Below are 26,129 nucleotides of genomic sequence, written 5' to 3'. Positions count from 1 at the left end.
TTCCCCCAATTCCCTCTATTTTTCCCCTATTTCCCCCCATTTTCCCCATATTTTCCTCCCATTATTCCCAATTTTACCCCATTATCCCCCCAATTCTCCCCATATTTCCCCCTGCATTTTCCCCCCATTTCTCTTTCATTTTCCCTCCCATGTCCCCCCATTTTTCCCTTATTTCCCCCACATTTTCCATATTTTTTCCCCCATTATTCCCGATTTTCCCCCTTTTTCCCCATTATCCCCTCATATTTTCCCCACATTTTCCTTCCATTTCCCCCCCAATTTCCCCCTGTGTTTTTCCACATTTCTCCCGAATTTCCCCCCATTTTCCCCCCATTATTCCAAATTTTTCCCCCTCTTTTTCTCCCTTTTTCCCCATATTTTCCCCCATTTTCCCCTCCCATTTTTCTTCCATTTCCTCTCCCATTTCCCCCATATTTTTCCTTTTTTCCCCCACATTTTCCCCCCATTTTCCCCCTATTTACCCAATTCCCACCCCATTTTCCATCATATTTCCCCCTACTTTTTATCACATTTTCTCCCCATTTCCCCCCATGTTTCCCCCCTTTTTTCCCCATTTTTTCCTCTATTTCCCCCCATTATTCCCAATTTTTCCCCCTCTTTTTCTCCCATTTTCCCCCTATTTTCCCCATTTTCCCCTCCCATTTTTATTCCATTTTCTCTTCCATTTCCCCATATTTTTCCTTTTTTTCCCCCACATTTTCCCCCCATTTTCCCCCCATTTTCCCCCATTTTCCCCTCCCATTTTTCTTCCATTTCCTCTCCCATTTCCCCCATATTTTTCCTTTTTTCCCCCACATTTTCCCCCCATTTTCCCCCTATTTACCCAATTCCCACCCCATTTTCCATCATATTTCCCCCTATTTTTTATCACATTTTCTCCCCATTTCCCCCCCATGTTTCCCCCCTTTTTTCCCCATTTTTTCCTCAATTTCCCCCCATTATTCCCAATTTTTCTCCCTCATTTCCCCCATATTTTTCCATCTTTTTCCCCCATTTCCCTGCCCATTTTCCCTATGTTATTCCCCCATTTTCCCATATTTTCCCCCCATTTCCCTTCCATATTTTCCCCAATTTCCCCCTCATTTTCTCAATTTTCCCATATTTTTCATTTTTTTCCCTCCATTTCCCCCTTTGCCCATGGTTTCTTTCTGTTTTTCCACCATTTTCCCCAATTCCCTCTATTTTTCCCCTATTTCCCCCCATTTTCCCCATATTTTCCTCCCATTATTCCCAATTTTTCCCCCATTATCCCCCCAATTCTCCCCATATTTCCCCCTGCATTTTCCCCCCATTTCTCTTTCATTTTCCCTCCCATGTCCCCCCATTTTTCCCTTATTTCCCCCACATTTTCCATATTTTTCCCCCATTATTCCCGATTTTCCCCCTCTTTTTCCCCATTATCCCCTCATATTTTTCCTCACATTTTCCTTCCATTTCCCCCCCAATTTCCCCCCGTGTTTTTTCCACATTTCTCCCGAATTTCCCCCCATTTTCCCCCATTATTCCAAATTTTTCCCCCTCTTTTTCTCCCATTTTCCCCCCATTTTCCCCCATTTTCCCCTCCCATTTTTCTTCCATTTCCTCTCCCATTTCCCCCATATTTTTCCTTTTTTTCCCCCCACATTTTCCCCCCATTTTCCCCCTATTTACCCAATTCCCACCCCATTTTCCATCACATTTCCCCCTATTTTTTATCACATTTTCTCCCCATTTCCCCCCCATGTTTCCTCCCCATTTCCCCCTTTTTTCCCCATTTTTTCCTCTATTTCCCCCCATTATTCCCAATTTTTCCTCCCCATTTCCCCCATATTTTTCCATGTTTTTCCCCCATTTCCCTGCCCGTTTTCTCTATGTTATTCCCCCATTTTCCCATATTTTCCCCCCATTTCCCTTCCATATTTTCCCCAATTTTCCCCTCATTTTCTCCATTTTCCCATATTTTTCATTTTTTCCTCCATTTCCCCCTTCACCCATGGTTTCTTTCTGTTTTTCCACCATTTCCCCCAATTCCCTCTATTTTTCCCCTATTTCCTCCCATTTCCCCCATATTTTCCTCCCATTATTCCCAATTTTCCCCCATTATCCCCCCAATTCTCCCCATATTTCCCCCTGCATTTCCCCCCATTTTCCTTCCCATGTCCCCCCATTTTTTTTAATTTTATCCCCCCAATTTTTCCCCCATTTCCCTCTTGTTTTCCCCCCATTTTTCGCTATTTTCATTCCCCATTTTCCCCACATTTTTCCGTATTTTTCCCCCATTTTCCCCCCTATTTTCCCCAATTTCTCATCCCATTTTTCTCTACTTTTGCCCCCTGCATTTTCCATATTTTTACCCAATTACCCCCATTTTCCCCTGATTTCCGTGGTTTATCCCTGCTATTTTCCCTATTTTATTCCCCATAGTTTGCCCTCTTTTTCCCCAATCTCCCCCCTATTTTTTCCTATATTTTCCGCCCATTATTCCCAATTTTTCCCCCCTTTTCCCCCATATTTCCCCCTGTATTTTCCCATGTTTTTCCCAATATTCCCCCCCCAATTTTCCCATGTTTTTCCCATGTTTTCCCCCATATTTTCCCCCTAATTTCCCCATGTTTTTCACATGGTTTTCCCATGTTTTCCCCCATATTTTCCCCCCAATTTCCCCATGGTTTATCCCATGTTTATCCCATGTTTCCCCCCCAGGAGAGGAGCGAGGCCGATCTGGAGAAGCTGTGCGCCGCCCTGGTGCTCCCCCCATTCTCCCATGGTTTATCCCATGGTTTATCCCATGTTTTTCCCATGGTTTATCCCATGTTTTTCCCCATATTTTCCCCCCAATTTCCCCATGGTTTTTCCCATGGTTTATCTCATGTTTTTCCCGTGTTTTTCCCACCCAGGAGCGCAGCGAGGCGGATCAGGAGCGGCTCCGCGCCGCCCTGGTGCTCCCCCCATTTCCCCATGTTTTTCCCATGGTTTATCCCATGGTTTATCCTATGTTTATCCATGTTTTTCCTATAGTTTATCCCATGGTGTATCCCATGTTTATCCCATGTTTTTCCCATGGTTTATCCCATGTTTTTCCCCATATTTTCCCCCCAATTTCCCCATGTTTTTCCCATGGTTTATCCCATGTTTTTCCCCATATTTTCCCCCCAATTTCCCCATGTTTTTCCCATGGTTTATCGCATATTTATCCCATGGTTTTCCCCATATTTTCCGCCCAATTTCCCCATGTTTTTCCCATGGTTTATCCCATGGTTTATCCCATGTTTTTCCCATGGTTTATCCCATGTTTTTCCCGTGTTTTCCCCCCAGGAGCTCAGCGAGGCGGATCAGGAGCGGCTCCGCGCTGCCCTGGTGCTCCCCCCATTCTCCCATGGTTTATCCCATGTTTTTCCCATATTTATCCCATGTTTATCCCATGTTTTTCCCCATATTTTCGCCCAATTTTTCCCATGTTTTTTCCCAAAGTTTCCCCCCAATTTTTCTCTGTTTTTCCCCATGTTTCCCCCCAATTTTTCAATGTTTTCCCCATATTTCCCCCCAATTTTTCCATGTTTTTCCCCATGTTTCCCCCCAATTATTCAATGTTTTCCCCATATTTCCCCCAATTTTCCCGTTTTTCCCCATATTTCCCCCCAATTTTTCCATATTACCCCCCACAATTTTCCCCTGTTTTTCCCCATGTTTTTCCCCAACTTTTCCATGTTTTTTCCCATGTTTGCCCCCAATTTTTCAATGTTTTTCTCCATATTTCCCCCCCAACTTTTCCATCTTTTTCCCCATATTTTCCCCCCTATTTTTCCATGTTTATCCCATGTTTCCCCCCAATTTTTCCCTGTTTTTCCCATGTTTTTCTCCCCCAGAAGCACAGTGAGGCGGAGCAGGAGAAGCAGCGGCCGCCCTGGTGCTCCCCCCATTCTCCCATGGTTTATCCCATGGTTTATTCCATGTTTTTCCCATGGTTTATCCCATGTTTTTCCCATGTTTTTCCCCATATTTTCCCCCCAATTTCCCCATGTTTTTCCCATAGTTTATCCCATGTTTTTCCCATGGTTTATCCGATATTTATCCCATGTTTTTCCCCTCAGGAGCGCAGCGAGGCGGATCAGGAGCGGCTCCGCGCCGCCCTGGTGCTCCCCCCATTTCCCATGGTTTATCCCATGGTTTATCCCATGTTTTTCCCCATATTTTCCCCCCAATTTCCCCATGTTTTTCCCATGGTTTATTCCAGGTTTTTCCCCATATTTCCCCCCGATTTCCCCATGTTTTTCCCATGGTTTATCCCATGTTTATCCCATGTTTTTCCCATGTTTTCCCCTCAGGAGAAGAATGAGGCGGATCAGGAGCGGCTCCGCGCCGCCCTGGTGCTCCCCCCATTTCCCATGGTTTATCCCATGGTTTATCCCATGGTTTATCCGATATTTATCCCATGTTTATCCCATGTTTTTCCCGTGTTTTCCCCCCCAGGAGCGCAGCGAGGTGGATCAGGAGCGGCTCCGCGCCGCCCTGGTGCTCCCCCCATTCTCCCATGGTTTATTCCATGTTTTATCCCATGTTTATCCCATGTTTTTCCCGTGTTTTCCCCCAGGAGCGCAGCGAGGCGGAGCAGGAGCGGCTCCGCGCCGCCCTGGTGCTCCCCCCATTTCCCATGGTTTATCAAACCTGGTTTATCCCGTGTTTTTCCCATGGTTTATCCCATGTTTTTCCCCATATTTTCCCCCCAATTTCCCCATGTTTTTCCCATGGTTTATCCCGTGTTTTTCCCATGGTTTATCCCATGTTTTTCCCCATATTTTCCCCCCAATTTCCCCATGTTTTTCCCATGGTTTATCTGACATTTTTCCCGTGTTTTCCCCCCCAGGAGCGCAGCGAGGCGGATCAGGAGCGGCTCCGCGCCGCCCTGGTGCTCCCCCCATTTCCCATGGTTTATCCCATGTTTATCCCATATTTTCCCCCAATTTTTCCCATGTTTTTTCCCAAAGTTTCCCCCCAACTTTTCCATGTTTTTCCCATGGTTTATCCCATATTTATCTCATGTTTATCCCATGTTTTTCCCCTCAGGAGAAGAGCGAGGCGGATCAGGAGCGGCTCCGCGCCGCCCTGGTGCTCCCCCCATTTCCCATGGTTTATCCCATGTTTTTCCCATGTTTTACCCCATATTTTCCCCCCAATTTCCTCATGTTTTTCCCATGGTTTATCCCATATTTATCCCATGGTTTATCCCATGTTTATCCCATGTTTATCCCATGTTTCCCCTCAGGAGAAGAGTGAGGCGGATCAGGAGCGGCTCCGCGCCGCCCTGGTGCTCCCCCCATTTCCCATGGTTTATCCCATGGTTTATCCCATGTTTTTCCCATGGTTTATCTCATGTTTTCCCCCTCAGGAGAAGAGCGAGGCGGATCAGGAGCGGCTCCGCGCCGCCCTGGTGCTCCCCCCATTTCCCATGGTTTATCCCATGTTTTTCCCCATATTTTCCCCCCAATTTCCCCATGTTTTTCCCATGGTTTATCCCATGTTTATCCCATGTTTTTCCCATGTTTTTTCCCCTCAGGAGAAGAGCGAGGCGGATCAGGAGCGGCTCCGCGCCGCCCTGGTGCTCCCCCCATTTCCCATGGTTTATCCCATGGTTTTCCCATGGTTTATCCGATATTTATCCCATGTTTTCCCCTCAGGAGAAGAACGAGGCGGATCAGGAGAAGCAGCGGCCGCCCTGGTGCTCCCCCCATTTCCCATGGTTTATCCGATATTTATCCCATGGTTTATCCCATATTTATCCCATGTTTATCCCATGTTTTTCCCATGTTTCCCCCCAGGAGCGCAGCGAGGCGGATCAGGAGCGGCTCCGCGCTGCCCTGGTGCTCCCCCCATTCTCCCATGGTTTATCCCATGTTTTTCCCCATATTTTCCCCCAATTTTTCCCATGTTTTTTCCCAAAGTTTCCCCCCAACTTTTCCATGTTTTTCCCATGCTTGCCCTCAATTTTTCAATGTTTTTCTCCATATTTCCCCCCTAATTTTTCCATCTTTTTCCCCATATTTTCCGCCCAATTTCCCCATGTTTTTCCTATGGTTTATCCCATGTTTATCCCATGTTTATCCCATGTTTTTCCCATGTTTCCCCTCAGGAGAAGAACGAGGCGGATCAGGAGCGGCTCCGCGCCGCCCTGGTGCTCTGTTACGGCCGCGTGGCGGCGGCGGCGCCCCCGGAGCTGCTGCGCTCGCGCCTGGAGCAGCAGCTGCTGCAGCGCCTCCTGCAGCACTCAAAAACCAAGGTCAGGAACCCGGATTTTATCGGGAATTTATGGGGAATTTATCGGGAATTTATCGGGAATTTATTGGGGATTTATTGGGGATTTATCGGGAATTTACTGGGAATTTATTGGGAATTTATTGGGGATTTATTGGGGATTTAATGGGAATTTATTGGGAATTTATTGAGAATTTTCGGGGATTTTTGGGGGGATTTTTCGGGATTTTTTTGGAGTTTTTTTGGAGTTTTTGTGATTTTTTTGAAATTTTCTGGTAATTTCTTAGGGAATTTTTGTGGATTTACTAGGAATTTATTGGGGAATTTTTGGGGATTTTTCAGGGATTTTTGGGGGTATTTTTTGGGATTTTTTTGGATTTTTTAAAAATTTTTTTGGATTTTTTTTAATTTTCTGTTAATTTTTTGGGGAATTTTTGTGGATTTACTAGGAATTTATAGGGATTTTTTGGGGGGATTTTTCGGGATATTTTTGGATTTTTTTTGGAATTTTTTTGGAATTTTTCTGAATTTTCTGGTCATTTTTTGGGGAATTTTTCGGGATTTTTTTTGGAATTTTTTTGGAATTTTTTTGGATTTTTTTAAAATTTTCTGGTAATTTTTGGGGAAATTTTTGTGGATTTACTAGGAATTTATTGGGAATTTTCGGGGATTTTTGGGGGTATTTTTTGGGATTTTTTAAAAATTCTTTTGGATTTTTTTTTAAATTTTCTGTTAATTTTTTGGGGAATTATTGTGGATTTACTAGGAATTTATGGGGAATTTTTGGGGTATTTTTCGGGATTTTTTTGGAAATTTTTTTGGAATTTTTTTTGATTTTGTTTTAAATTTTCTGGGAATTTTTGGGGATTTTTTGTGGATTTACTAGAAATTTATTGGGAAATTTTGGGGATTTCTTGAGGATTTTTTGGGTTTTTGGGGGGGGATTTTTTGAGATTTTTTTGGAATTTTTTTGAATTTTCTGGTTATTTTTTGGAGAATTTTTGTGGATTCACTAGGAATTTATTGGGAATTTTTGGGATTTTGGGGGGGGATTTTTCAGGATTTTTTTGGAATTTTTAAATTTTTTTTTATTTATTTTTATTTTCTGGTAATTTTGGGGGGAATTTTGTGGATTTACTAGGAATTTATTGGGAATTTTGGGGGATTTCTTGAGGATTTATTGGGATTTTTTAGGGGGATTTTTTGGGGGGGTTTTCTTCTGGATTTTTTTTGATTTTTTAAAAATATTTTTAAATTTGTCTGAGGAAGTTTTAGGAATTTTTGGGGAATTTACTGAGAATTTTATGGGAATTTTATGAGAAATTTTTTTTGGCATTTTCCAAGAATTTTCTGAGAATTTTCAGATAATTTTCTGGAAATTTTCTGGGAATTTGACAGAAGTTTTTGAACATTTTCTGGGAGTTTTTTTGGAATTTATTTGGGAATTTTTGTGGATTTTTGGGGGATTTTTTCAAATTTCTGGGGGAATTTTAAAATCAATTTTTAGTGAATTTTCAATGACTGGTTGTGCCCCCGGAGCTGCTGCACCAAGGTCAAAAATGAGAATTTAAGAGAATTTACTCAAAAATTTTTGGGAATTTTATGGCAATTTATTGGGAATTTATTGCAGATTTTATGGGAATTTTATGGGAATTTTTTTGAAATTTTGGGAAATTTTTTGGGAATTTTTTCTGTTTTTTTTTTTTTTAATTTTTATCAGATTTTTTTTACATTTTTTTCCTAATTTTTTGGTAATTTTGGGGGGAACTTTTGGGAATTTTAAAGGAATTTTTGGGGAATTTTGGGGAGATCTTCCAAGAATTTTCTGAGAATTTTCAGGAATTTTCTGGAAATTTTACAGGAAGTCTCCAAACTTTTTCTGGCAGTTTTTTGGGAATTTTTTTTTTTTGGAATTTACAGAGAATTTAATGGGATTTTTTGGGGAAATTTTGAGGGAATTTTGGAAAAAAATTGGGAATTTTTTTTGGAATTTACAGAGAATTTAATGGGATTTTTTTGGGGAAATTTTGAGGGAATTTTGGAAAAAAAATTTAATTGAATTTTCAATGAGCGGCGGCACCTGGAGCAACTGGTCAGCACTGGGAAATTTATTGGGAATTTATTGGGAATTTTTGGGATTTTTTGGAGATTTTTTTTTTAATTTCTGTGAATTCCCTGTGAATTTTCAGAGAATTTTCCAGGAATTCTGCATTGGAATTTCCCGGGAATTTTTTTTTGCACTTTCCAGGAATTTTCTGGGAATTTTTCATGATTTTTTTTTTTTTTAAATTTTCCATCAATTTCCTGGGAATTTCGTGGGAAATTCTTGGGAATTTTCCAGGATTTACTGGGATTTTTTTTTTTAAAAAAAAGTTCATTCCAGGGGTTTTGAAAGTTTCGGGATTGGGTTTTTCCCCTTGGAATTTCTTTTTTTTCCCCATGGAATTTCATATTTTCCAATGGAATTTAATTTTTTCCAGGGGAATTCTGTTTTTTCCAAGGGAGTTTTGCTTTTCCCACTGGAATCTCAATTTTTCCAAATTGATTTTGGCTTTTTCCCGGTTGGAATTTCATTTTTCCCAGTGGAATTTGGGAATTTCCTGATGGGAATTTTGTTTTTTTTCCACTCGTTCAGGTTCTGGGAATAAAAGTAGAGACCAAGGTAGGGAATTTTGGGATTGGCCTTGGAATTTTTTCCTCTTTCTGCTTTTTCTTCGCATTCCCGAGAAAAATCCGGAATTCTGGGGAAATTCCCAGGAAAATTTCCCAGGAAAAGGGAGGGGAAAAGGAAATTCTGGAAATTCCAGCCCAGAATTCCATGATCCTAAAATTCCATTAATTCCCCAACCCTAAAATTCAATAATTCCATTTTTCTGGAATTCCTCAACTTCAAAATTCCATAAATTTAATAAATTCCATGATCCCAAAATTCCACCATTCCAGAAATTCCATAACTCCGTTATTTTGTAGTTCCACAATCCCAGAATTCCATAAATTCCATAAATGATGCCATAATTCAGTAATTCCAGAATTCCAAAATTCAACATTTCCCTGAATCTGTAATTCCACAATTCCAGCATTTCCATAAATTCCATAAATGTCACAATTCCATGAATTCCACAATTCCCTAAATCCCGTAATTCCATAAATTCCACTTTTCCTAAATTCAATAACAAGTCCCTGATTCCAGAATTCCATAAATTCCATAAATTCCCTGAATTCCATCAATTCCATGATCCCAAAATTCAGTAATTCCTTGATTCGGGAATTCCACGATCCCATAATTTCATTATCAAAGAAATCCATAAATTCCACAATTCCACGATCCCAGAATTCCATGAATTCCATAAATTCCATGATCCCAAAATTCCATGAATTCCCCAACCCTAAAATTCAATCATTCCATTTTTCTGGAATTCCGCAACTTCACAATTCCATAAATTTAATAAATTCCATGATCCCAGAATTCCACAATTCCAGAAATTCCACGATTCCACAACTCCGTTATTTTGTAGTTCCACAATCCCAGAATTCCATAAATTCCATAATTCAGTAATTCCAGCATTCCAAAATTCAATATTTCCCTGAATCTGTAATTCCACAATTCCAGCATTTCCATAAATGTTACAATTCCATGAATTCCAGAATTCCCTAAATCCCATAATTCCATAAATTCCACATTTCCTAAATTCAATAAGAAGTTCCTGATTCCAGAATTCCATAAATTCCGTAAATTCCCTGAATTCCCTGAATTCCATAAATTCCGTAAATTCCCTGAATTCCATCAATTCCATGATCCCAAAATTCAATAATTCCTTGATTCGGGAATTCCACCATCCCATAATTCCATTATCGAAGAAATCCATAAATTCCACAATTCCGTTATCCCAGAATTCCACAATCCCAGAATTCCATGAATTCCACAAGCACAAAATTTATTAATTCCCTGATTCTGGAATTCCGTGATGCAGTGAATCTAGGATTCCAGAATTCCATAAATTCCATGATACCAGAATTCCATAATTGTGGAATTCCATAATTCTGGAATTCCACAATTCCATTGTTCTGGAATTCCAAAATTCCATCAATTCCATGATTCTGGAATTCTGCAATTTTTTAATTCCACGATCCCAGAATTCCATAAATTCCATGATCCCACAATTCAATCATTCCCTGATTCAGGAATTCCATGATCCCAGAATTCCATCAATCTGGAATTTCACAATTCCATAAATTCCATGATCCCAGAATTCAATATTTCCACAATCCCAGAATTCCTTTGATTCCATAAATTCCACAATTCCACAATCCCGGAATTCCACAAGCCCAGAATTCCACGAATTCCACAATCCCAAAATTTATGAATTCCCTGATTCTGGAATTCCGTGATGCTGTGAATCTGGGATTCCATAAATTCCATAAATTCCATGATACCAGAATTCCATAATTGTGGAATTCCATAATTCTAGAATTCCACAATTCCATTGTTCTGGAATTCCAAAATTCCATCAATTCCATGATTCTGAAATTCTGCAATTTCTTAATTCCACGATCCCAGAATTCCATAAATTCCACAATCCCACAATTCAATAATTCCCTGATTCAGGAATTCCATGATCCCAGAATTCCATCAATCTGGAATTTCACAATTCCATAAATTCCATGATCCCAGAATTCAATATTTCCACGATCCCGGAATTCCTTTGATTCCATAAATTCCACAATTCTATTATCCTGGAATTCCACAAGCCCAGAATTCCATGAATTCCACAATCCCAAAATTCCATGAATTCCACAATCCCAAAATTGACGAATTCCCTGATTCTGGAATTCCATGATGCCGTGAATCCGGGATTCCAGAATTCCATAAATTCCATAATTGTGGAATTCCATAATTCTAGAATTCCAAAATTCCATCAATTCCATGATTCTGAAATTCTGCAATTTCTTAATTCCACAATCCCAGAATTCCATAAATTCCGTTATCCCACAATTCAATAATTCCCTGATTCTGGAATTCCTTGATCCCAGAATTCCATAATTTCATTGTTCTGGAATTCCACACTCCCATAATACCGTAAATTCCATAAACTCCGTCAATTCCATGAATTCCATGATCCCAGAATTCCATGAATTCCATAAATTCCACATTTCCGTGACTTCCATAAATTCCACAATCCCAAAATTCAATCATTCCCTGATTCAGGAATTCCCTGATCCCAGAATTCCATCAATCTGGAATTTCACAATTCCATAAATTCCATGATCCCAGAATTCAATATTTGCACGATCCCAGAATTCCTTTGATTCCATAAATTCCACAATTCCATTATCCCAGAATTCCACAAGCCCAGAATTCCATGAATTCCACAATCACAAAATTTACGAATTCCCTGATTCTGGAATTCCATGATGCCGTGAATCTGGGATTCCAGAAATTCCATAAATTCCATGATCCCAGAATTCCATAATTGTGGAATTCCACCATTCCATTTTTCTGGAATTCCAAAATTCCATCAATTCCATGATTCTGAAATTCTGCAATTTTTTTATTCCATGATCCCAGAATTCCATCAATTCCATGATCTCAGAATCCTTAAATTCCATCAATTCCATGATCCCACAATTAAATCATTCCCTGATTCGGGAATTCCATGATCCCAGAATTCCATAATTTCATTGTTCTGGAATTCCACACTCCCATAATACCGTAAATTCCATAAACTCCGTCAATTCCATGAATTCCATGATCCCAGAATTCCATCAATTCCATAAATTCCACAGTTCCGTGAATTCCATAAATTCCACAATCCCAAAATTAAATCATTCCCTGATTCAGGAATTCCACGATCCCAGAATTCCATCAATCTGGAATTTCACAATTCCATAAATTCCATGATGCCAGAATTCAATATTTCCATGATCCCAGAATTCCTTTGATTCCATAAATTCCACAATTCCATTATCCCAGAATTCCACAAGCCCAGAATTCCATGAATTCCATAAATTCCATGATCCCAGAATTCCATGAATTCCACAATCCCAAAATTTACGAATTCCCTGATTCTGGAATTCCATGATGCCGTGAATCTGGGATTCCAGAATTCCATAAATTCCATAATTGTGGAATTCCATAATTCTAGAATTCCAAAATTCCATCAATTCCATGATTCTGAAATTCTGCAATTTCTTAATTCCATGATCCCAGAATTCCATAAATTCCATGATCCCACAATTCAATAATTCCCTGATTCTGGAATTCCATGATCCCAGAATTCCATAATTTCATTGTTCTGGAATTCCACACTCCCATAATACCGTAAATTCCATAAACTCCATCAATTCTATGAATTCCATGATCCCAGAATTCCATGAATTCCATAAATTCCACAGTTCGTGAATTCCATAAATTCCACAATCCCAAAATTCAATCATTCCCTGATTCAGCAATTCCCTGATCCCAGAATTCCATCAATCTGGAATTTCACAATTCCATAAATTCCATGATGCCACAATTCAATATTGCCACAATCCCAGAATTCCTTTGATTCCATGAATTCCACAATTCCATCATCCCAGAATTCCACAAGCCCAGAATTCCACGAATTCCACGATCCCAAAATTTACGAATTCCCTGATTCTGGAATTCCGTGATGCCGTGAATCTGGGATTCCAGAATTCCATAAATTCCATGATACCAGAATTCCATAATTGTGGAATTCCACCATTCCATTGTTCTGGAATTCCAAAATTCCATCAATTCCATGATCCCAAAATCCCATCAATTCCATGATCCTGAAATTCTGCAATTTCCTAATTCCATGATCCCAAAATTCCATCAATTCCATGATTCTGAAATTCTGCTTTTTTTTTAAATTCCATGATCCCAGAATTCCATAAATTCCGTTATCCCACAATTCAACAATTCCCTGATTCTGGAATTCCATGATCCCAGAATTCCATCAATTCCATAAATTCCACAATCCCAAAATTAAATCATTCCCTGATTCAGGAATTCCCTGATCCCAGAATTCCATCAATCTGGAATTTCACAATTCCATAAATTCCGTGATCCCACAATTCAATATTTCCACGATCCCAGAATTCCTTTAATTCCATAAATTCCACAATTCCATTATCCCAGAATTCCACAAGCCCAGAATTCCATGAATTCCATAAATTCCATGATCCCAGAATTCCATGAATTCCACAATCCCAAAATTTACGAATTCCCTGATTCTGGAATTCCGTGATGCCGTGAACCCGGGATTCTGGAATTCCATAAATTCCATAATTGTGGAATTCCATAATTCTAGAATTCCAAAATTCCATCAATTCCATGATTCTGAAATTCTGCTTTTTTTAAATTCCATGATCCCAGAATTCCATAAATTCCATGATCCCACGATTCAAGAATTCCCTGATTCTGGAATTCAAGGATTTCAAAATTCCATCAATTCCATGAGCTCAGAATCCATCAATTCCATAAATTCCATGAATTCTGTATTCTCACAATTCAATAATTCCCTGATTCTGGAATTCCACGATCCCAGAATTCCGTTAATTCCAGAAATTCCGTAATTCTCTGATTCTGGAATTGCATGAATTCAATAAATCCACAATTCCACAAATTCCACAAATTCCATGATCCCATAATTAAATAATCCTGGAATTCTAGAATTCCACAATCCCAGAATTCCACAAATTCGACCATTCCGTGATCCCAGAATTCCACATTTCCCATAATTCCACGATTCTGGAATCCCACCAGTTCAGAATTCCAGAAATCCCATGATCGCAAAATTCAATAATTCCACTGTTCCAAAACTGGACAATTCCCTGAATCCGGAATTCCACAATCCCAGAATTTCCCAAGCCTGGGAATTCAAGGATTTCAAAATTCCATAAATTCCATCAATTCTGTTATCCCACAATTCAATAATTCCCTGATTCGGGAATTCTGCAATCCCAGAATTCCGTTAATTCCAGAAATTCCGTAATTCTCTGATTCTGCAATTGCATGAATTCAATAAATCCACAATTCCACAAATTCCACAAATTCCATGATCCCATAATTAAATAATCCTGAAATTCTGGAATTCCACAATCCCAGAATTCCACAAATTCGACCATTCTGTGATCCCAGAATTCCACAATTCCCATAATTCCACGATTCTGGAATCCCACCAGTTCAGAATTCCAGAAATCCCATGATCGCAAAATTCAATAATTCCACTGTTCCAAAACTGGACAATTCCCTGAATCTGGAATTCCACAATCCCAGAATTTCCCAAGCCTGGAATTCCATCATTTCATAATTCCACAATTTCACGGATCCTGTCATTCCATGATTCTGCAATTCTTCAATTTTGTCATTCCGTGGTCCCAAAAATTCCATAAATTCCATCAATCAATAATTCCCTGAACCTGGAATTCCATTATTTCAAAATTCCATCAATTCTGTGATCCCATTAATTCCATAAATTTCATGAATCCACAATCCTGCAGTTACTCAATAATTCCACAATTCTGGAATTCCACAATCCCATTTTTCCTTAATTCCATTCTTCTGGAATTCCAAAATTCCATAAATTCCATCATTCCACGACTCTGGAATGGCAATTTTGTAATTCCATGATCCTGGAATTCCATGAATTCCACAGTTCCAAAATTCAATCGTTCCATGATCCCAGAATTCCACAATTCCATCAATCCCACAATCCCAAAATTCAATCATTCTGATATTCCGGAATTCTGTGAATTTCATAAAATCCCTTGAAATTCCCAAATTTCCCAAAATCCTCCCCAGTCTGGGATCCATCCCCAAAATCCCCAAATCCCAAAATCCCAAATCCCAAAATCCCCAAAATTCCCAAATCCCAAAATCCCCAAAATTCCCAAATCCCCAAATTCCCAAAATTCTCAAATTCCAAAATCCCCAAAATTCCCAAATCCCAAAATTCCCAAATCCCAAAATTCCCAAATCCCAAAATTTCCAGAATTCCCAATTCCTTAAATTCCCAAATCCCAAAATTCCCAAAATTCCCAAATCCCCAAACCCAAATCCCCAATCCCAAAATTCCCAAATCCCAAAATTCCCAAAATTCCCAAATCCCAAAATCCCCAAAATCCCCAAAATTCCCAAATTCCCAAATCCCCAATCCCAAAATTCCCAATCCCAAAATCCCAAAAATTCCCAAATCCCAAATCCCCAAATTCCCAAAATTCCCAAATCCTTAAATTCCCAAATCCCAAAATTTCCAGAATCCCCAAAATTCCCAAAATTCCCAAAATTCCCAAAATTCCCAAAATCCCCAATCCCAAAATCCCAAAATTCCCAATCCCAAAATCCCAAAAATTCCCAAATCCCAAATCCCCAAATTCCCAAAATTCCCAAATCCCAAAATTTCCAGAATCCCCAAAATTCCCCAAATCCCAAAATTCCCCAAATTCCCAAATCCCCAGAATTCCCAAATCCCAAAATTCCCAAATCCCAAAATCTCCAAAATCCCAAATCCCAAAATTCCCAAATCCCCAAATCCCCAATCCCAAAATTCCCAAAATCCCCAAATTCCCCAAATTCCCAAATCCCCAATCCCAAAATTCCCAAAATTCCCAAATCCCAAAATCCCAAAAATTCCCAAATCCTTAAATTCCTAAATCCCAAAATTTCCAGAATTCCCAAATCCCCCAATCTCCCCCAGGATTTTCCCTTGGGATCCATCCCGAGTTTTTCCCCATCTTGGGAATTCCGGATTTTTCCATGGAATTTTCCCCTCTGGAATTCCGAGATTTGGGATTGGGGCATTCCGGAATTTTCCATGGAATTTTCCCCTCTGGAATTCCGAGGGTCGGGATTGGGAATTCCGGAATTTTCCATGGAATTTTCCCCTCTGGAATTCTGAGGGTCGGGATTGGGGCATTCCGGAATTTTCCATGGAATTTTCCCCTCTGGAATTCTCTCCTTGGGCTCCGCTAACGCCTCTCTCTCGCTGCCACTAACGGCTTCGGCAGGAATTCCCAGATTTTCCTGGAATTCCCAGATTTTCCTGGAATTCCCAGATTTTCCTGGATTTTTTTTCTGGAATTTCCTGGATTTTTCTGGAATTTCCTGGAATTTTCAGCTTTTGCTGGGACTCTTGGATTTTTTTCTTGAATTTTGTTTTGTTTTGTTTTGTTTTGTTTTGTTTTGTTTTATTTTATTTTATTTTATTTTATTTTATTTTATTTTATTTTATTTTATTTTATTTTATTTTATTTTATTTTCATTCTCTTCCAGTGTATTTTTAGGGTTGATCCCCATTTCCGGGATGATTCCAATACAAATCATCCCAATCCCAATAATCCCAATCCCAATGATCCAATAATCCCAATCCCAATTATCAAATCATCCCATCAATCCAAATAATCCCAATCCCAGTGATCCCAATCCAAATAATCCAAATAATCCCATTCCAAATAATCCAAATACCAATAATCCAAATAATCCCAATAATCCCAATAATCCCAATAATCCCAATCCCAGTGCTCCCAATTCCAATAATTCAAATAATCCCAGTCCCAATAATCCCAACAATCCCAGTCCCAATAATCCCAACAATCCAAACAATCCCAATAATCCAAATAATCCCAATCCCCATAATCCCAATCCCAATAATTCAAATAATCCCAATCCGAATAATCCCATTCCCAGCAATCCAGGTCCAAATAATCCCAATCCAAATATTCACAATCCCAATGATCCCAATCCCAATAATCCAAACAATGCCAACAATCCAAATAATCCCAATCCCAGTGTTCCCAATCCCAATAATCTCAATCCCAATCCCAGTGTTCCCAATCCCAATAATCCAAATAATCCCATTCCCAATAATCCCAATCCAAATAATCCCAATTCCAATAATCCCAACAATCCAAATAATCCCAATTCCAGTGATCCCAATAATCCCAATCCCAGTGATCCTAATAATAAAAAAAATCCCAGTCCCAATAATCAAAATACGCCAATCCCGATAATCCCAAATCCAGTGTTCCCAATTCCATTAATTCAAATAATCCCAGTCCAAATAATCCCAGTCCCAATAATTCAAATAATCCCAGTCCCAATAATCCCAATCCCAATGATCCCAATCCAAATAATCCAAATACCAACAATCCAAATAATCCCAATCCCAGTGATACCAATCCCAATAATCTCAGTCCCAAATCCAGTGTTCCCAATCCCAATAATCCAAATAATCCCATTCCCAATAATCCCAATCCAAATAATCCCAATTCCAATAATCCCAACAATCCAAATAATCCCAATTCCAGTGATCCCAATAATCCCAATCCCAGTGATTCTAATAATCCAAATAATCCCAGTCCCAATAATTGAAATATCCCAATCCCAATAATCCCAAATCCAGTGTTCCCAATCCCAATAATCCAAATAATCCCAATCCCAGTGATCCCAATTCAAATAATCCAAATAATCCAAATCCCAGTGATCCCAATCCCAATAATCCAAATAATCCCAAATCCAGTGATTCCAATCCCAATAATCCAAATAATCCAAATCCCAACAATTCAAATAATCCCAATACCAATAATCCCAGTCCCAATAATCCAAGTAATCCAAATCCCAATAATCCCAATCCAAATAATCCCAATTCAAATAATCCAAATAATCCAAATAGCCCCAATTCCATTAATTCAAATAGCCCAAATCCAAATAATCCAAGTCCCAATAATTCGAATAATCCCAATTCCAATGATGGCAATCCAAATAATCCAAATAATCCCAACACTCCAAATAATCCCAATCCCAGTGATCCCAATCCCAATAATCTCAATCCCAATAATACAAATAATCCAAATCCCAATAATCCTAATCCAAATAATCCCAATTCCAATGTTCCCAATCCAAATAATCCAAGTAATCCCAACTCCAGTGTTCCCAATCCCAATAATCCAAATAATCCCAACAATCCAAATAACCCCAATCCGAGTGATCCCAATCCAAATAATCTCAATCCCAATCCCAGTGTTCCCAATCCCAATAATCCAAATAATCCCAGTCCAAATAAACCAAATAATCCAAATAATCCCAGTCCCAATAATCCAAATAATCCAAGTATTCCAAATCCCAATAATCCCAATCCAAATAATCCCAATTCCAATGTTCCCAATCCAAATAATCCAAATTATACCAATCCCAGTGATTCCAATCCAAATAATCCAAATCATCCCAGACCCAATTTTCAAATCATCCCATCAATCCAAATAATCCCAATCCCAGTAATCCCAATCCCAATAATCCAAATAATCCTAATCCCAATAATTCCAGTCCCAATAATTTAAATAATCCCATTCCCAATAATCCCAATCCAAAAAATCCCAATTCCAATAATCCCAACAATCCAAATAACCCCAATTCCAGTGATCCAAGAATCCCAATCCCAGTGTTCCCAATTCCATTAATTCAAATAATCCCAATCCAAATAATCCCAGCCCAAATAATTCAAATAATCCCAGTCCCAATAATCCCAATCCAAATAATCCCAATTCAAATGATCCTAATCCGGATAATACAAATAATCCCAACAATCCAAATAATCCCAATCCAAATAATCTCAATCCTAATCCCAATAATCCAAATATTCCGAGTCCAAATAAACCAAATAATCCAAATAATCCAAATCCCAATAATCCCAATCCAAATAATCCCAATTCCAATGTTCCCAATCCAAATAATCCAAATAATCCCAATCCCAGTGATCGCAATCCCAATAATCCAAATAATCCCAATTCCAATAATCCCAACATTTCAAATAATCCCAATCCCAGTGTTCCCAATTCCAATAATTCAAATAATCCCAGTCCCAATAATATCAATCCCAATAATCCCAATCCCAATAATCCCAAATCCAGTGTTCCCAATTCAGACAATCCAAATAATCCCAATCCCAGTGATCCCAATTCCAATAATCCAAATAATCCCAATAATTCAGATAATACCAGTCCCAATAATCCCAGTCCAAACAATCCCAATCCAAATAATCCCAATTCCAAAGATCCCAATCCAAATAATCCAAATACCAACAATCCAAATAATCCCAATCCCAGTGATCCCAATCTCAATAATCTCAATCCCAATAATCCAAATAATCCGAGTCCAAATAAACCAAATAATCCAAGTAATCCCAGTCCCAATAATCCAAATAATCCAAGTAATTCAAATCCCAATAATCTCAATCCAAATAATCCCAATTCCAATGTTCCTAATCCAAATAATCCAAATTATACCAATCCCAGTGATTCCAATCCCGATAATCCAAATAATCCCAATCCCAATTTTCAAATCATCTCATCAATCCAAATAATTCCAGTCCCAATAATCCCAATCCAAATAATCCCAATTCCAATGATCCCAACAATCCAAATAGCTCCAATTTCAGTTATCCCAATAATCCCAATCCCAGTGTTCCCAATTCCGTTAATTCAAATAATCCCAGTCCAAATAGTCCCAGTCCAAATAATCCCAATCCCAATGTTCCCAGTTAAGGTAATCCAAATAATCCCAGTCCCAATAATCCCAAATCCAGTGTTCCCAATTCAGATAATTAAAATAATCCAAATCCCAGTGATCCCAATCCCAATAATCCAAATAATCCCAGTCCCAATAATCCCAATCCAAATAATCCCAATCCCAGTGATCCCAATCCCAACAATCCAAATAATCCCAATCCCAACAATCCAAATAACCCCAATTCCAGTGAACCCTGTAATCCAAATCCCAGTGTTCCCAATTCCATTAATTCAAATAATCCCAGTCCAAATAATCCCAGTCCAAATAATCCCAACAATCCAAATAATCCCAATCCCAGTAATCCCAATCCCAATAATCTCAATCCCAATCCCAGTGTTCCCAATCCCAATAATCCAAATAATCCCAGTCCAAATAAACCAAATAATCCCAGTAATCCCAGTCCCAATAATCCAAATAATCCAAATAATCCAAATCCCAATAATCCCAATCCAAATAATCCCAATTCCAATGTTCCCAATCCAAATAATCCAAATAATCCCAATCCCAGTGTTCCCAATCCCAATAATCCAAAGAATCCAAATAATTCAAAGAATCCCAGTCCAATCCCAATCCAAATAATCCCAATTCCAAAGATCCCAATCCAAACAATCCTAATACCAACATTCCAAATAATCCCAATCCCAGTGCTCCCAATCCCAATAATCCAAATAATCTGAGTCCAAATAAACCATATAAACCAAGTAATCCCAGTCCCAATAATCCAGATAATCCAAGTAATTCAAATCCCAATAATCTCAATCCAAATAATCCCAATTCCAATGTTCCCAATCCAAATAATCCAAATTATACCAATCCCAGTGATTCCAATCCCAATAATCCAAATAATCCCAATTCTAATTATCAAATCATCCCATCAATCCAAATAATCCCAATCCCAGTGATCCCAATCCCAATAATCCAAATAATCCCATTCCAAATAATCCCAATCCAAATAATCCCAATTCCAATAATCCCAACATTTCAAATAATCCCAATCCCAGTGATCCCAATTCCATTAATTCAAATAATCCCAATCCAAATAATCCCAGTCCCAATAATTCAAATAATCCCAGTCCCAATAATCCCAATTCCAATTATCGTAATCCAAATAATCCAAATAATCCCAACAGTCCAAATAATCCCAATCCCAACAATTGAAATAATCCCAATCCAAATAATCCCAATCCAAATAATGCAAATAATCCCAGTCCCAATAATCCTAATCTAAATTATCCAAATTCCAATAATCCCAACAATCCAAATAATCCCCATCGCAGTGATCCCAATCCCAATAATCCAAATAATCTCAACATTCCAAATAACCCCAATCTCAGTGATCTCAATCCAAATAATCTCAATCCCAATCCCAGTGTTCCCACTCCCAATAATCCAAATAATCCCAGTCCAAATAATCTCAGTCCAAAAAATCCCAATCCAAACAATCCCAGTCCAAAGCATCCCAGTCCAAAGAATCCAAATAATCCTAGTCTAAATAATCCCAATCCCGGTGATCCCAATCCAAATAATCCAAATAATCCCAACAATCTAAATAACTCCAATTCCAGTGATCTCAATCCCAATCCCAGTGTTCCCAATTCCATTAATCCAAATAATCCCAGTCCAAATAATCCCAGTCCAAATAATCCAAATAATTCCAGTCCAAATAATTCAAATAATTCCAGTCCAAATAATTCCAATCCCAGTGATCCTGATCCCAATTCCAGTGCTACCAATTCCAATATTTCAAATAATCCCAGTCCCAATAATCCCACTCCCAGTAATCCAAATAATCCTAGTCCCAATAATCCCAGTCCCAATAATCCTGGTCCAAATAATCCCAATCCAAATATTCACAATCCCAGTGATCCTAATCCCAGTAATCCAAGTAATCCCAACACTCCAAATAATCCTAATCCAAATTATCCCAATATAAATTATCCTGATCCCAAAAATCCCAGTGTTTGAGATAATTCTGACCCCAATGATCCCAGTCCCAGTTCCAGTCTGATCCCAGTCCCAGTTCCGGGCTGATCCCAGTTCCGGCTTGATCCCAGTCCCAGTTCTGGGCTGATCTCAGTTCCAGGCTCATCCCAGTGCTGGTTCCAGTCTGATCCTGATCCCAGTTCTGGGTGGATCCCAGTTCCAGTTCTGGGCTGATCCCATTGATCCCAATCCCAGTTCCAGTCTGATCCCAGTTCCAGTTCTGGGCTGATCCCATTGATCCCAATCCCAGTTCCAGGCTGATCCCAGTTCTGGGCTGATCCCATTGATCCCAATCCCAGTTCCAGGCTGATCCCAGTTCTGGGCTGATCCCATTGATCCCAGTCCCGGTTCCAGGTTTATCCCAGTTCCAGTCTGATCCCAGTTCCAGTTCCGGGCTGATCTCAGTTCCAATTTGATCCCAGTCCCAGTTCCGGGCTGATCTCAGTTCCAGGCTCATCCCAGTGCTGGTTCCAGTCTGATCCTGATCCCAGTTCTGGGCGGATCCCAGTTCCGGGCTGATCCCATTGATCCCAATCTCAGTTCTGGGCTGATCCCAGTTCCAGTTTGATCCCATTGATCCCAATCCCAGTTCCAGGTTGATCCCAGTCCCAGTTCCAGGCTGATCCCAGTTCCAGGCTGATCCCATTGATCCCAATCCCAGTTCCAGGTTGATCCCAGTTCCAGTCCGATCCTGATCCCAGTTTCCAGGCTGATCCCAGTCCCAGTTCCATGCTGATCCCAATCCTGGTTCTGGGCTGATCCCAATCCCGGTTCTGGGCTGATCCCACTGATCCCGATCCCAGTTTCTGGGCTGTTCCCAGTTCCAGGCTGATCCCAACCCCTGTTCCCGGCCAATCCCTAGTCCAGTTCCGGGCTGATCCCATTGATCCCAATCCCAGTTCTGGGCGGATCCCAGTTCCAGTTCCAGTCTGATCCCAGTCCCAGTTCCAGCCTGATCCCAGTTCTGGGCTGATCCCAACCCCAGTTTCCGGGCTGACCCTGCTGAACCCGATCCCGGTTCTGGGCTCATTCTGGTTCCAGGCTGATCCTGATCCCAGTTCTGGGCTGATCCTGCTGATCCCAATCCCAGTTCTGGGCGGGTCCCATTCCCAGTTTTTGGGCCGATCGTGCTGAACCCGATCCCGGTTCTGGGCTCATTCTGGTTCCAGGCTGATCCCAGCTCATGCTGATCCCAGTTCCGGGTTGACCCCAATCCCAGTTCTGGGCTGATCCCGATCCCAATTTCTGGGCTGATCCTGGTTCCAGTCTGACTCCGATCCCAGCTCCAGGCTGATCCCGGTTCATGCTGATCCCAATCCCAGTTCCAGGCTGATCCCAGTCCCGGTTCTGGGCTGATCCCAATCCCAGTTCTGGGCTGATCCCACTGACTCCGATCCCAGCTCCAGGCTGATCCCGGTTCCAGGCTGATCCCAATCCCAGTTCTGGGCTGATCCCAAACCTGATCCTGGGCTGATCCCAATTCCAGGCTGATCCCAATCTGAGTTCTGGGCTGATCCCAATTTTGGGCTGATCCTGATCCCAGTTCTGGGCTGATCCCAGTTCCAGGTCTGGGCTAATCCCAGTTTTGGTTCTGGGCTGATCCTGATCCCACTGATCCCAATCCCGGTTCTGGGCTGATCCCGTTGATCCCAATCCCGGTTCCAGGCCAATCCCACTGATCCCTATCCCAGTCCCAGGCTGATCCCAATTCCACATTGATCCCAGTTCCACGTTGATCCTAGTTCCAGGGTGATCCCAGTTCCAGTTCTGGGCTGATCCCAGTTCTGAGCTGATCCCAGTTCCAGGGTGATCCCAGTTCCAGTTTTGGGCTGATCCCAATCCCAGTTCTGGGCTGATCTGAATTCTGGGTTGATCGCAATTCCAGGTTGATCCCAATCCTGATTTCAAGCTGATCCCGGTTCTGGGCCGATCCCAATCCCAGTCTGATCCCAGTTCCTGTTACGGGCCGATCCCAGTGCTGGGCTGATCCTGGTCCTGGTTTCGGGCTGATCCCGATCCCAGTTCTGGGCCGATCCCGATCCCAGTTCTGGGCCGATCCCAATCCTGGTTCCGGGCCGATCCCACTGATCCTGATCCCAGTCTTACTGATCCCAATCCCAGTTCCGGGCTGATCCCAATCCCGGTTCTGGGCTGATCCCGCTGATCCCAGTCCCAGTTCTGGGCTGATCCCAATCCTGGTTCTGGGCTGATCCTGATCCCGGTTCCGGTTCTGGGCTGATCTGGATCCCAGTTCCTGGCTGATCCCGGTCCCGGTTCCGGTTCTGGGCTGATCCCAATCCCAGTTCTGGGCTGATCCCAATCCCAGTTCTGGGCTGATCCCGATCCCGGTTCCAGTTCTGGGCTGATCCCGGTCCCGGTCCCGGTTCTGGGCTGATGCCACTGATCTCAGTTCTGGGCTGTTCCTGATCCGGGTTCCAGGCCAATCCCAATCCTGGTTCTGGGCCAATCCCAGTGATCCTGATCCTGGTTCCGGGCTGATCCCAATCCCAGTTCCGGGCCAATCCCACTGATCCTGATTCCGGTTCTGGGCTGATCCCGATCCTGGTTCTGGGCTGATGCCACTGATCTCAGTTCTGGGCTGTTCCTGATCTGGATTCCAGGCCGATCCCAATCCTGGTTCTGGGCCAATCCCACTGATCCCAATCCCAGTTCTGGGCTGATCCCAATCTCAGTTCCAGGCTGATCCCAATTCCAGTTCTGGGCTGATCCCGATCCCGGTTCTGGGCTGATCCCGATCCCGGTTCCAGGCCGATCCCGATCCCAGTTCCGGGCTGATCCCGATCCCAGTTCCGGGCTGATCCCGATCCCGGTTCCGGGCCGTTCCTGATCCCGGCTCTGGGCTGATCCCGATCCTGGTTCTGGGCCGATCCCGATCCCAATCCCGGTTCTGGGCTGATCCCGATCCCGGTTCCGGGCTGATCCCGCTGATCCCGGTCCCAGTTCTGGGCTGATCCCGATCCCAGTTGTGGGCCGATCCTGATCCCGGCTCTGGGCCGATCCTGATCCCAGTTCCGGGCTGATCCCGATCCCAGTTCCGGTTCTGGGCTGATCCCAATCCCAGTTCCGGGCTGTTCCTGATCCCAGTTCCGGGCTGATCCCAATCCCAGTTCCGGTTCTGGTCTGATCCCGATCCCAGTTCCAGGCTGATCCCAATCCCGGTTCTGGGCTGATCCCAATCCCGGTTCCGGTCCGATCCCGGTTCCGTTTCCGGGCTGGTCCCGGTTCCGGGCCGATCCCGATCCCGCTGATCGCGGTTCCGTTGCCGTTGCCAGGACCCGGTGCTGAAGCTGAGCCTGGCCCGCAGCGTCTCCATGATCAGCCAGGCCCTGGCCTGCGGCAGCTCCGGGAACAACTCCGGGAACAATTCCGGGAATTCCGGGAACAACTCCGGGAACAGCTCCGGGAACAATTCCGGGAATTCCAGGAACAACTCCGGGAACAGCTCCGGGAACAGTTCCGGGAATTCCGGGCATTACCCCGGGAACGGCCCCGGCGGCTGCGGCAGCATCGCCCACAAGGCCGAGCTGGTGGCGCTCATGGTGGTGAGACTGGGACGGACTGGGACGGACTGGGATGGGATACTGGGATGGGACTGGGATGGACTGGGATGGACTGGGATGGACTGGGATGGGATAATGGGAGGGACTGGGACGGACTGGGATGGACTGGGATGGATTGGGATGGGACTGGGATGTATTGGGATGGATTGGGATGGGACTGGGATGGGACTGGGATGGGACTGGGATGGACTGGGATGGGATAATGGGAGGGACTGGGACGGACTGGGATGGACTGGGATGGACTGGGATGGGACTGGGATGGACTGGGATGGGATAATGGGAGGGACTGGGACGGACTGGGATGGACTGGGATGGACTGGGATGGGACTGGGATGGACTGGGATGGATTGGGATGGACTGGGATGGGACTGGGATGTATTGGGATGGGATAATGGGATACTGGGAATGGACTGGGATGGGATAATGGGATACTGGGAATGGACTGGGGCGGGATAATGGAATACTGGGACGGACTGGGATGGGATAACGGGATACTGGGAATGGACTGGGATGGAATAACGGGATACTGGGAATGGACTGGGATAGACTGGGAGGGACTGGGATGCGATAATGGGATACTGGGATTAATAGGGATGGGACTGGGATGGACTGGGAGGAACTGGGAGGGACTGGGATGAGATTGGGATGGGATAATGGGATGGACTGGGAATGGACTGGGATGGGACGGGGAGGGACTGGGATGGGATACTGGGAATGGACTGGGATAGTCTGGGACGGACTGGGAT

The 26,129-nt window shown here is 42.1% G+C and overlaps 1 protein-coding gene across 1 annotated transcript in view; it reads left to right on the top strand.

Annotated features, from left to right (window-relative positions):
* MROH1 (maestro heat like repeat family member 1) overlaps window positions 1-26,129 on the top strand; it is a 157,184-nt gene that overhangs the window by 25,819 nt on the left and 105,236 nt on the right. The window contains exons 6-9 of the mRNA XM_074558509.1: window positions 6,128-6,274; window positions 8,885-8,911; window positions 25,096-25,208; window positions 25,278-25,365. Coding sequence (XP_074414610.1) covers window positions 6,128-6,274; window positions 8,885-8,911; window positions 25,096-25,208; window positions 25,278-25,365 — 375 coding nt within the window. The remainder of the gene's footprint in view (window positions 1-6,127; window positions 6,275-8,884; window positions 8,912-25,095; window positions 25,209-25,277; window positions 25,366-26,129) is intronic.

This window comes from Zonotrichia albicollis, chromosome 1 (assembly GCF_047830755.1).
Source record: "Zonotrichia albicollis isolate bZonAlb1 chromosome 1, bZonAlb1.hap1, whole genome shotgun sequence".
In the NCBI taxonomy this organism is placed as follows: domain Eukaryota; kingdom Metazoa; phylum Chordata; class Aves; order Passeriformes; family Passerellidae; genus Zonotrichia; species Zonotrichia albicollis.
Note: the sequence above shows the minus strand (reverse complement) of the source record. Positions and strands in the feature narration are given on the sequence as shown.